The 11,788-nt window shown below is 52.3% G+C and overlaps 1 protein-coding gene across 1 annotated transcript in view; it reads left to right on the top strand.

Annotated features, from left to right (window-relative positions):
* Positions 1–11,788, top strand: part of HS1BP3 (HCLS1 binding protein 3) — a 51,315-nt gene that overhangs the window by 4,873 nt on the left and 34,654 nt on the right. The window contains exons 3-4 of the mRNA XM_021705983.1: positions 8,041–8,052; positions 8,447–8,450. Of these exons, the coding sequence (XP_021561658.1) occupies positions 8,041–8,052; positions 8,447–8,450 (16 nt within the window). The remainder of the gene's footprint in view (positions 1–8,040; positions 8,053–8,446; positions 8,451–11,788) is intronic.

Here is an 11,788-nt window from a genome sequence, read left to right as displayed (position 1 = left end):
CACGGGGCGCGCGGGGCAGCCACAGCACCGCGCTTTCGCTCACCTGGTTGGCCGTTCCCCCACCCTGCCACAACCTCCAAAGGATCGCGGGGGCGGCCGGAGCAGGGGAGGGGAGCGTAAAGGAAGAAGAGAGAAAGAGCAGCTGGCAGGGCAGGCCGGAAAGAGACGGATGGACACTGATCGCCAGTCGGAAAGGACAGGTTTGGGCGCGGAAATTGCGCTTAGGTGGGAGCCAAGCTCTTGAAGGAGCTCAGGAATTACGAAGACAGCCCCAGAGAACTCCTGAGCAGGAGGAGTGCGCCGCGACCTCAGGTGCATCGAAAGGGTGACCTTCCGCCCGCCTTCGAAGGTGAGGTGGGGGCGGCTAACGGAACCCGGTTACCAGGTATGTTCCGGAGCAGCCAGAAAGTCGGCAGGGCGGGCGGCGAAGAGGCTCGGGATGGCGCCTCTGAACAACCCTCCCCCGCCGCGGTTATGGCGCAGGGCCCGGGGCGGGAGGAGAGGACGCCCGGCGAAGGCGAAACCCCGGAGCGCACTCGCGGGGGCGGCAGGTCACTTGGCTCAGCAGCTGGTAGAGGCGGGTCCCGAAGGCCGCATCTCAGAGGGCCGCACGGGGGAGGGAGGTCGTCGGTGAGGGTAGGTTCAGCTCGACAGGCACATCCCCCGAGTGCGGAAACTTCCAGCGGCTCGACGAGCCGCTGTTGGCGGAAGGAGGCCCTGGGCCAGACGCACCCCGGAGGAAGGGCAGGCGCGTCCTCGTCCTTTACGTTGCATTTGCTACCGAACTCGAAATCGACACCAGCACGGTGCGGCCAGAACGCTTGGAGCCGGCGGTCAGCTTCAACTCCTTGCCGCCAGATCCAAAGCCGCGGGGATCCCAAGGCTCGCTTGGATCCCAAGGCTCGCTTGGCGAGGCTGCGCTCCGTCCCGGGGGGTTCCCCTGCGCCGCCGCTTCGTCCCAAGCGAACTCCCCAGCCGTCGCCCTCCTGACCACCGCGGAGACGCGGCCCTACTCCGCTGGGGCTTTGAGCCACTTAACACTCCAGGACGTTTGGGGGCTGGACGGAGGGGCCTGGCGAGGGTCGCTACTCAAGGCCGGTCTATCAGACGCGCGGTGGAGAAAGGCCTGCGATCAGCGGAAAGGGCGGACCGCTAGGCCAGGGTCGGCGCTGCCGGCACTGAGGGTCTAACTGTTGCAGAAGCTGGATGTTCTTAGGGGGTGGGAGGTTACGTTCTGGGATGACCAGTCTTCCTTATCCTACCCTGCCTTTGCGAGTGAGGTTGGGGAATAGGCAACAAATCTGTAGGGTTTCTCTTTCTTGGTACCGGTAGAGAGTGACCCTGTAGAGCTGAAGCTGGCTAGCAGACACCCTCTGGTCACCCTCCAGGGATCTCTCTCTCTCTCTCTCTCTCTCTCTCTCTCTCTCTCTCTCTCTCTCTCTGACGTGGATGCTGGGTCCTACTGTGTTCTTCTGCCTCCTTTTCCCCCCGCGGCCACTCACTCACTGTCTTTGGGTATTTTACAAATCCACTCCACTAAGATTTGTGCAAACACCCTGGGAGTCCTGGGTGACAGAAAGTCGCTTGCCTTGTCTTGACTTTAGTTACCCCAACTGTCTAAAGGAGAGAATGAAAGGGCCCTAGCACAACCTTGGCACAGCCGGTGACAAATAAATGTTTGTTGATTGCATGACAACCCAGCCATGAGGTCACTTTGGGGCTTAGGAAGGAGGGACGTGCTGGAATCCCTGCATCCCTGCTGTCCTTGTGGGAGCAGGCCACTCAGCTTCCTTGAGACTGAATTTCCTGTCAATAGAGCAAGAGGGTTCTCACCTCAGGAAGTCTGTGTGTGGCCAACATAACCAGCTGGAAGGGATGAGACACAGTAACCTGTGGTCGTCGCCCCCTTCTCCTTTCCCATGGGCAAAAGGTGGGGTGGAGCCACTGCAAGGCAGCTGCCAGTACTTAACCTCTCCCACCTGTGCTTCTTGGTCTGTATGGTAAGGGCACTCTGTTCATTCATTCGTTCCTTTAGTTATTCATCCCGACATTCATTCCTGCTTTCACATACACACTCATTGCCAGGCGATCTTCTGTGTCTTGTGGGCTCAGCAGTGCACAGGACAAACACATGGAGCTCTAGGATGAGCACAAGAGGCAGTAAACAGTAAGGGCATGCAGGTACAATGCACTGTCAGGAGGCTCAGCGTAAAGGGGGGGGAACCCCGCAGCAGGGGGTGGGGTGGGGGGTGGTCTGTGAGTCTGTGATCAGCAGAAGCCATGGGATCCAGAAAGGAGGGCGGCATAGGGGAGACTTGCACTACATCTAGCTCGCTCCTTCCCTATAAGTAGTAATAGTGCCCATGTGTTACCTCTTGGATGCCGGGCATCAGGCCTGCAGCTTTGCATATCTTATTCTCAGAACGACTCTATCTGTGAGGTAGGTATTATTCCCACTTGTAGACGAGGAAAGTTGAGTCAAAGAAACTCAACACCTCGCCCATGGTCACCTGGTGAGTGGCAGAGCCTGGAGTCACCAGCTATCTTTACCCAATCCTTGGCTTTATGCTGCCCAGAGGGATGGCACTGTGAGGGGCTTTGGTCTGCCAATTCCTTCCTCCAACCCCCAGTGGAGAGGCGGACTGTTGCTGCCTTTCTGGCTCTCTGGAACATTATTGATGGAGAAGGGACCTCAGGTTCAGATGAAGACTATGAAAGTATTGCCCAGGGGACTTCTTCCAGCCACTGCTGTCAACTAGGAGCTCACTCCTGCCATTGAAAACAGTCTGCTGTACCAGTTGCAGGACCTGCCTGTGACCTAGGTCTCCAGATGCCCTGCCCAGGGCATCCTGAGGCCCAGGATTGGGTATCTGCCTGCAGTGAAGCTAGTGTCCTCACTGAGGAGAAAGAAATGTAAGACCAGGAGCCACCAATCCCTGACCCCAACCCCAACCATCCATCACAGACTCCATGAGGCTCGAACCCTCCTGGTGAACAGGTGGTGCTTGTTGGGCCCACAGTTCCCACCCAGCCCAGGCCAGCTTGGTGTTCCTTTTGGAGGATGTAGGGAGCCTTTGGTCAGTGGGCTGGGCAGGAAAGAGCCAGCTCCTCAGCCTGGGGCCTTGAAACTGTGCTCTATGCACTAAGCCTGCCAAGAGCATTGAGAAGGGAAATCCCTTCATCCTCTGTGTTGCCTCAGCAGTGCCTGGAAAGCTGCTGATGGGTCCCAGAGTTCAGAGACGGGCCGGAGTGGAGTTTAGAGACAGCCAGGAGAAAACTGGGCCCTGGAAGCTCTAAATGAAGCTCTTCAAGCATCTGATGTCCTCTCCTTGACCCCCAGCCCTCCAGGCTCCAGGCTTAAACAGAAGGAAGGAGGGGAAGCAGCCTGGTTGGGGGGAATATTTCATAACTGGGGTGAAGCAGTTCCTACATTCTCACCCCGACATCCTTCCCTGAGAGGGCACTAGCTGCTTATCCAGTCCTCATAGAAGCTGTCTGCTTCTTCTGAACACTAATCCTGAACCAGTCATAGAATCCCATATCTAAAAGAATCTTTGGGTTAGTTAGGTCAACTTTCCATGCCATGCCTGACTCATATAACATGTTGCTTCCGGGGCTATACCTGCAAACCTACGGATAGGGCTCCCTATTCCAGCAGCCTCTGACAGCTCTGAATGTGGGGAAGTTCTTTATACTGCACCTATGAGAGCCACATCTCTCGAAGGCACCTTTGCTGTGGGAGTTTACACGTCATCTGAGAACCTAGAACACCAGTTTGACTCCACTGGGGAAAATAGTCTTGGATTCCAACAGCTAGAGCCACGTGGAGGTGACTTTCAGGCACGGGAACTTGAACCATCCCCAGCTGCAGCCTACTCAGCCTTGCACGGGGGTAGGGTCTCCTGCTGTACCCAGACACCTGGCCCCTGTGACTGATGACAAGAGAACTAGGGGGTCCCTTAGAGGGGATCTGCGCTGTACTGCAGCTCACATTGTCCACATGTGGAAGCCAAGACCCTAACAAGGGAAACTGATCAGCAGCCAGTCATTTGGCATCACAACCATCTGTGATCCCAGGACCCCTCTGTGATCCGGGGCCTTTGCTCTCCATCACAGTACAGAAGGTCTTGTCTCAGCTCTGCTCAGGGATCCTGTGGGTGAGGCATGATGAGGGGCAGCCTCTGCCATGTCCTGTTGGGGGTGCTGGGTCCTTGGCTTTCCACCAATTTGGAGCATAAAATGATTGCTCCTGGGAGTCAAGAGACCTGAATTCAAATCGTGCCTCTAAATTTGAACTGTAAGCCCTTCACCCTCCGTGGCCTGAGACCCCAAAATTTACAGTGAGGCTGACAATCAAACGTCCACTGACATATGATCTGGGTCTGCAGTGAAAGTGGGGACAGTGTGAGGATTGTTCTACTGCCAGGGACCCAGCCAGGAGCTTGTCCTCTGGCCTTTCTGACTCAAATTTGGAGAGAGGGTTACAGGGGAGGAGGCAAGGCCTTGGGTTAGGTATCCTGGGCAGGCACAAGAGGGAAGACAATGACAATAGCCGGCAGAGACCATCTCTGAATCTGGTAGTGCTGGTCTTCACTCACTCCAGAGATGTGCCACAAACGTCTCCTTCAGAAAGACCTGGCCAGACTTGGTGACTCAGCCTGTAATCCCAGCACTTTGGGAGGGTGAGGCGAGTGGATTGTCTGAGCCCGTGGGTTCGAGATCAGCCAGGGAAACTTAGCAAGACCTTGTCTCTACAATAATTTTTTTTAAAAAAATTAGCTGGGTGTGGTAGCACGCACCTGTGGTTCCGGCTACTTGGCGGGTTAAGGCGGAAGGATCGCCGAGCCTGGCAGGTGGTCACTGGGGTGACCGTGAGCATGCCATGACACTCCAGCCTGGGCGACAGAGGGATACTACAACTCAAAAAAAAAAGAAAGAAAGACCTGGAATAGCGAAGGTGGGGAGATTGCAGCAGGCTCCAGGTCAGCCCTAGTGTGATGCCCAAGCCTGGACTTCTTCAGGCTCGAGAAATTTCCCAGGCCCAACCCATGCTGCCCGGCCCCAGGTTACCCCAGGCAACAGCTGTGGCATTCACACTGGGGTCAGCTGCAGCTCTGGCCCCAGGTCGCTGGGCGTGGCTTGCCCTGGTGCCCCAGGCCACCAGGTGGGGGAGAGGAAGCAACAAAGAAGGAGAGAGAAGGGTAGCTCCTTTCCCAGAAGCATTCCCAAAGGGCACATATGAGAACCCCTGGGTTGGGGACAAATGAGGGAGGACTGGTGGACACTGCCATCTGCTGGTCACTTGTTGTAGCAGCATCACAGTGTGACAATTTCCTACCTGTTGGAATGGCAAAAACCTGGCTAGTCAGGGAGAACACTCAGAAACAAGTGATCAGGGCCTCTACGGCTGAACAAGTTTACCTGGGGCTGTAAGGTGTCCTGAAAGATGAGGGAACAAGGGCCACACACCTCTACTAAGAAAAAGACTACAGCATGGGGTCATTTAAAAATCACCCTTTAGGGCAACCCCTTCGGGTCCCTTCCCACTGTGGGAGCTTTTCCGTCCTCTCAATAAATCCTGCTTTCTCGCTTTAAAAATATCACCCATTGGGTACAATGTGCACAGGTGGGAGTGGTGGGTAACTTAAAGCCCAGACCAAAACTATTTTTACCTCTCAAAGCTATTGAAATTAAAAAATATTTTTTGGAAAAAAAAAGGACCGAGCTTGGTGGTTCAGCCTGTAATCCCAGTGCTTTGGGAGGCCAAGGTGAGTGGATTGCCTGAGCCCACGGGTTTGAGACTCACCCGGGCAACTTGGCGAGACCTCATTTCTACAATAAATTAAAAACTAGCTGGGCGTGGTAGCATGAACCTGTAGTTCTAGCTACTTGGAAGGCTGAGGCGGAAGGATCTCCAGAGCCCAGCAGGTTGGCTGCAGTGGCCAGGAGCATGCCACTGCACTCCAGCCTAGGCAACAGAGTGAGAATCCAACTCAAAAAAAAAAAAGAAAGAAAGAAAAAAGAAAAGACCTGGCTTCCAATTCATCTTTGTTGTGCACTAGCTTTGTGACCTTGATTAAGTCAACTAATGGCTGGAATTTTCTGTCCCCTTCATCTGCAAATGAAGTGAGGAGGGGCAGTTCCTACCTACCTATCAGGGATGTGCCAAAAAGAGAAAGAAATCAAGTAGGGAAAGGCCTTACCGCAATGCCCGGCTCAATAAATGGCGGCTTTTAGTATTATCTGGGTAAGTCCTAGTTCAACTGGTTGGAGAACTAGTTAATAATGCCCATCCAGTCTCCATGGTACGGCCATTGTCTTTGAGGCATTTTCCCCTCTGTGGACTTGCCCATTGTGAATTTCAGTATTGCAAATGTTCTGGGGTTGTGTCTCCATTAGATTTTCTTGGAGGCCTTTATGGATACTTAAGAGTTAAACAAAAACAAAAACAAAACTTTTGGAATAAAAGGTGCTGACTCTGTGCAATAATTTGGAATACCCAGTCCTCCAATCTTGCTTAGATAGAGCCCAGGGTTGCTGTTCTAGACACACAATGATTACCTTCAGCCTGGGAAGATATGGGCTGACAGGGTCAGGAGCAGAGTTGGAGGAACCCAAAGGTGTGGCCCCCCAGTGCAGGACGGGTGGAGTTGTGGAGGGAGCACAGGGGCCAGCCTTGTGGAGGAGGCTGGGGTGGGCAGGTTCCCAGCCATCGTGGGCGCTGGTCAGTGGCTCCCCGAGTCCTGCCCAGCTCTGTCATGCCCCTCCAGGGCCTCAGACCTCCATGGCCCACTTTGCACACAGGCCAGGGGAGCCGGGAATGGCAGGTAGTATACAGCCCACCACGGTCCCCAGAGGTAACAAGTCAGCCGGTGTTGGCAGGGAGCTTGGGCTGACAAAGTCTCCAAGGTGTCATTAGGAACCATCGCCTGTATCACAGCAAACCCAGCCATGTTGTCTGGATGCTGTATAAAGCCACAGAACTTGAGGGCACAAGGACATCACTTGTAATGGGTTTGATATCTATATTTTACTAAACTGTGCTCAGGAAAACTGTGTGGAGTACATCTTCCCCAAGCCTCACCAGTCTTGAGTCATCCTCTTACATCTCTTCAAATGTGGTAAGTGAAAAAAGCTATTTCTTGTTTTAGAAGTACATTTATATGATATGTTTAAATATGTTATCACCTGTTTGTGGTCTTATCATGGTTCTTTGTGATTCTTCTGTTTATTTCCATGGCACATTTTTTAAAATGACCCATTTGTCTTTCTCTTGTTGATTTGTAAGAATGTCTATATATTAAAGACACTAAGCCTTTGTGATAAACATTATCCTGTTTGTCTTTTAATTATTTTCCACAAAGGTTTTATTTTGAAAACATTTCAAACACCAAAAAAGTTGAAGGGTTAATAACCACATCTGTGAACGCTTCACATAGTCGCACAGGTGGGTCCCTGCTGAGACAGAGACTGGAAGTTTATTAGGTGTCCCCAGGGGTAGAGGAGGAAGCAGGTCTGAGCAAAGGGTGCTGCTGACTGGAACGCAAACACAGCAGAAGCCCCAGCCCTTCTGGGGAGGAGGGAGCTCTGGGGTTGGGATGGCCCTTCCAGGTCATCCTGAATTGCGACAAGAGGACCTTTACACTCCACTGGATGTGGGCTACTCCGGAAGGGGCCTGAGCACCTCCACTCCCAAGAGGGCAGCTGGCTGTGCCCCACAGACGCCCTGCACAGCAGCTAGCACTCTGCACCTTGGCTCTAGCCTTTCTCTCCGACTTTGCATTTTTCCCGGACACATTTGAGGGTTAGTTGTAGACACCACAACACTTCATTCTAAGAACCTCAGCCTGCACCTCCCTAGAACAAGCAAATTCTCCCACATAACCACAGCACAGTGACCGTAGTCAGGAAATGTGACGCTGAGACAACAGTCTTCTCAAATGTGCTCCAATTTCCCCGTTATCCCAACAGCATCTTTTATTGACAACTGCCTCCCCTCCCTTCCTACCCCCAATCAAGAATCAAAAGTGCCGGGAGCAGTGCTTGACACCTGTAATCCCAGCACTTTGGGAGGAAGAGGCAAAGGGATTGCCTAAGTTCAGGGGGCAACTTTGGCGAGACCTGGTCTCCACAATAAATAGGAAAAAAAGTAGCTGGGCATGGTGGTGCATGCCTGTAGTTCCAGCTCCTTGGAAGGTTGAGGTAGAAGGATCACCTGAGTCCAGCAGGTTGAGGCTTTGGTGGCCATGAGCATGCCACTGCACTCCAGCCTGGGTGACAGAGTAAGTCCCTGACTAGAAAGATGAGAGGAGCCTGGTTCGGTGGCTCAGCCTGTAATCCCGCACTTTGGGAGGCTGAGGTGAGTGGGTTACCTGAGCCCGTGGGTTCGAGACCCACCTGGGCAACTTGGTGAGACCTCCTTTCTACAATAAATCAAAAATTTTAGCCAGGTGTGGCAGCGTGCGCCTGTAGTTCCAGTTACTCAAAAGGCTGAGGAGGAAGGATCGCCGGAGCCCAGCAGGTCGAGGCTGCGGTGGCTGGGAGCAGCCACTGCACTCCAGTCTGGGCGACAGAGTGAGACTGCAATTCAAAAAAAAAAAAGGAAAGACGAGAGGGAGAGGGATAAGAAGAGGGAGAAAAAAGAAAAGATATATCTTATGCACAGACATAGAAAAAATGCCAGGAGGCAATGAACAACAGAATGTGAACAATTGTTCTTCTGTGTGGCATAGAATGAGAGGTGAGATTGACTGATTGATTTATTTACTTACTTACTGTGCCTATTTCCCAGTTTATGTACAATAAGCATGAATCATTTCTATTTCTACTTCACTAAAAATCCCCTGCTTGCCTCCTCCACTTTAGAATCGGTTCTGGAAGAGGGTGCCACACTCTCCTTCTCCCCCCACCTCCCCCCAGTCCCTTCCTCAGCCCACTGGAACTCTGCCCTCCTCAAGTCCAGGGAGGACTTTTCTCTCTGACAAAGATTCTTTCCTTCACCATGCTTTAGTCAGGTTCCTGAGTCTTCTCTCAAGCCCATCTGTGTACTTCCTTGTAAGAGCCAGTGTTCAGGAAGAATCCAGCTAAGTCAGGACCCCTCACCCTCCATGTCTAACCACCTTGGGTGTTTAATTGGGTTCCTCATCCTGCCTCATCCTCCTGACCATCTTGGCCTGAATCCTGTGAGGTGAGTGTAACCAGAATCCCCCACTCCTCTTAGTCATTTCCCACCCACCGATCCCACCTGGCTGCTTGGCCATAACGCCTTTATTCTGGCTGCATTTGGAACTGAGCCCAGTTCTATAGTTCTGTACCAAAGTCTCTTTTCCTTATTGCAATAATCATGGATAAAACCTGCTTTTACCTCTTTCCTGTCCAGCTTTGGTTTTGTTGTTGTTGTTTGTTTGTTTTAACACTTCCCGATCTTCCTTGATGTTCGTCAGAGTTTGACATCACTGAACTACTGTTTTTCTTTGTGTGTTCTGTGAGTCCACTCTCTCTTTCTTCTTCAGGATAAAACATGAACTCCTTTGCATGGCACACAGGCCTTCCAGGCTCCAGATCCCCATGGCCTTTGCTGCTTCCTCTCCCAGCAATTTTTCCCCACTCCCTACTCTCCAGCTCCCCAAGCAAGCTCAGTTTCCCTCAAGACACCTTGGCTTTGCACTGATCCTAGAACCCACTTTATCTCCTCTCTTTCTCCTCCTCAACTATCCCTACCCCATATGGAGTTTTTATGTCAAGCATTATGTAAGTAGTTCACAAGTATATCAACAAGGAGTTCATCGCAGAAACCCCTACCCTGAGTGGTTTAAGCATTCGTGCAAGAAGTTCAGAGAAAGTCCAGGGCTGGGGTGGAAGTTCGCATGCCATCTCATTCCCAGGCTCTCCCATCCTTAACGTGTAGACTCCAAAGTCATGTTTGTGCCTCATGCTTGCAAAATGGCTGCAGTGACTCCATTATATCCCCTTTCCAGATAGAAGACAAGGAAAAGGCAGAGAGTTTTCTCATAGCAAAGTAAATCCTCCATGGGGACTTTTGTATATATGGCCAGAATTAGGTCATATGACCCCTTCTAACCACACAGTGACCTGAGAGTTTTACCTTCCCAGCCTCCAGGATAGCAAAAAGCAGGAAGAAGGAGGGGAACTGTGAATGGCTTTGGGTTAGCTAATATACAATGCCTGCCATATATTTCATCTTATTTAATTCACAGCAATGTTATGAATTAAAGGTGTCTGCTATGCCTATTTCACCAATAAGAAAACCAAGGCTCAAAGAGATAGCACATACTTTTTCATGACCCAGGTCTGGTGACACCTCCTCCTGGAAGATTCTTTGTATGTCCCAAGCCCTGGCTGAGTTAGTGAAGTATCCTCCACTGTACCCCCTTAGCACCCTGGGCCTGCATCCTTGAAATCTCCAACTGTCCCAGAGTGGGTCATGAGCCCCGGCAAACAAGCCTGTGCCTCCTGCATTCCCCAGGCCTGACGAGGTCACAGGACCAGAGCTGCATCCATGAGTGTTTGCAGGGTGGTAGCCCTGCTCCACCAGGAGGTGCTCAAACCCCTGAGACACTAAGGCATCACGTTAGGGGACAGAGACACATCAGCAGGTCCCCAGAAGGCCCACCCCCCCAGAGACAAGGAACACGTTGGAGCCTGGCACAGCCAGAGCTCAGAGTGTCCCCTGCGGGCTGTGATGTCTTTAACCCACTGCGCTGCCCCTGAGGCCTGGCGACTTCCTTGGGTAGAGAATGAGGCCGGGCAAGTTCCTTCCAGTGCAGTGGGGAAGAGAGAAAACAGAAAAACCTTCACAATGTGGTTTGTGTTACTGCAGCTTCAGCCATGGAAGGGGCTGCTTGAATCAAGCAGGAAGTAGAAAATATCAGATTTAGATCCCACATTCCACGCATTGTATACAATTATGTGTTGGAGCCACAAAGGGGCACCTGGGACCCACAGAGGCAGAAAATGGGATTGCTATCGGGGATGGCGACACTCTCTCATGAGAAACCTGTTGTGTTCTTGACAGGTGTGCCGAGTCTCCCTGAGCTGCACACTTGCCAACCCTGGGGCCGGGGAGAGACCCGTCTCTTTTGCATGCAAGATGCTAATGACAGACATGCTATGAGCTCCCACGATGATGGGGAGTGCTCTTCTTGGCAGCCTCCTCACCTCTATTTATCCCTGGATCGTAAGTGCTTCCCTAGACCCTCCTCCCTGTGGCTCACCCCAACTCTCAAATTCAACAGCCTCCTTTCTACCTGTGACTTCCACATCGGTCTCCAGCCCAGATCTGCCCCCCCAAGGCCCAGAACCATAGATGAATGGCCTCAATGTCCCAGGCTCTCAAACGCTACCTATCCAAAACAGAACTCATCATTCCACCCAAAATGTGCTGCTTCTGCAGGTGCCTTGCCACAGAGACTGGCCACTATCCAGCCGCTCACCAGAGCCAAACCAGCAGCTTCTTAACTCCTCAAGCCTGCGCCCGTTCTATTCCCAAAGCTTACCAGTTCCATCTTCCATCTCGCTCGTGTATCCCCTCTTCTGCACCTGGGTAATTATCACTCTAGTTGATGCCATCTGTAGTTTGGATTGCCCTGCAGTTCTGCTCACTGTCTTGCCTTCAGCATCCCATGTTTCAAAGCCCCCCTGTCCACAGCTGAACTCTTATGTCCTCAACCCTTCGGTGGTGTTCTGTAGGCCTCAGGATCAGAGCAAAGCCCTAGGCTTGGGGCACAGGACTCTCCGTGCCCTGCTTCTTTCTTGCCTCTTCTCCTCC

This window comes from Carlito syrichta, unplaced genomic scaffold (assembly GCF_000164805.1).
Source record: "Carlito syrichta isolate Samal-C Ts95f unplaced genomic scaffold, Tarsius_syrichta-2.0.1 Scaffold314867, whole genome shotgun sequence".
In the NCBI taxonomy this organism is placed as follows: domain Eukaryota; kingdom Metazoa; phylum Chordata; class Mammalia; order Primates; family Tarsiidae; genus Carlito; species Carlito syrichta.
Note: the sequence above shows the minus strand (reverse complement) of the source record. Positions and strands in the feature narration are given on the sequence as shown.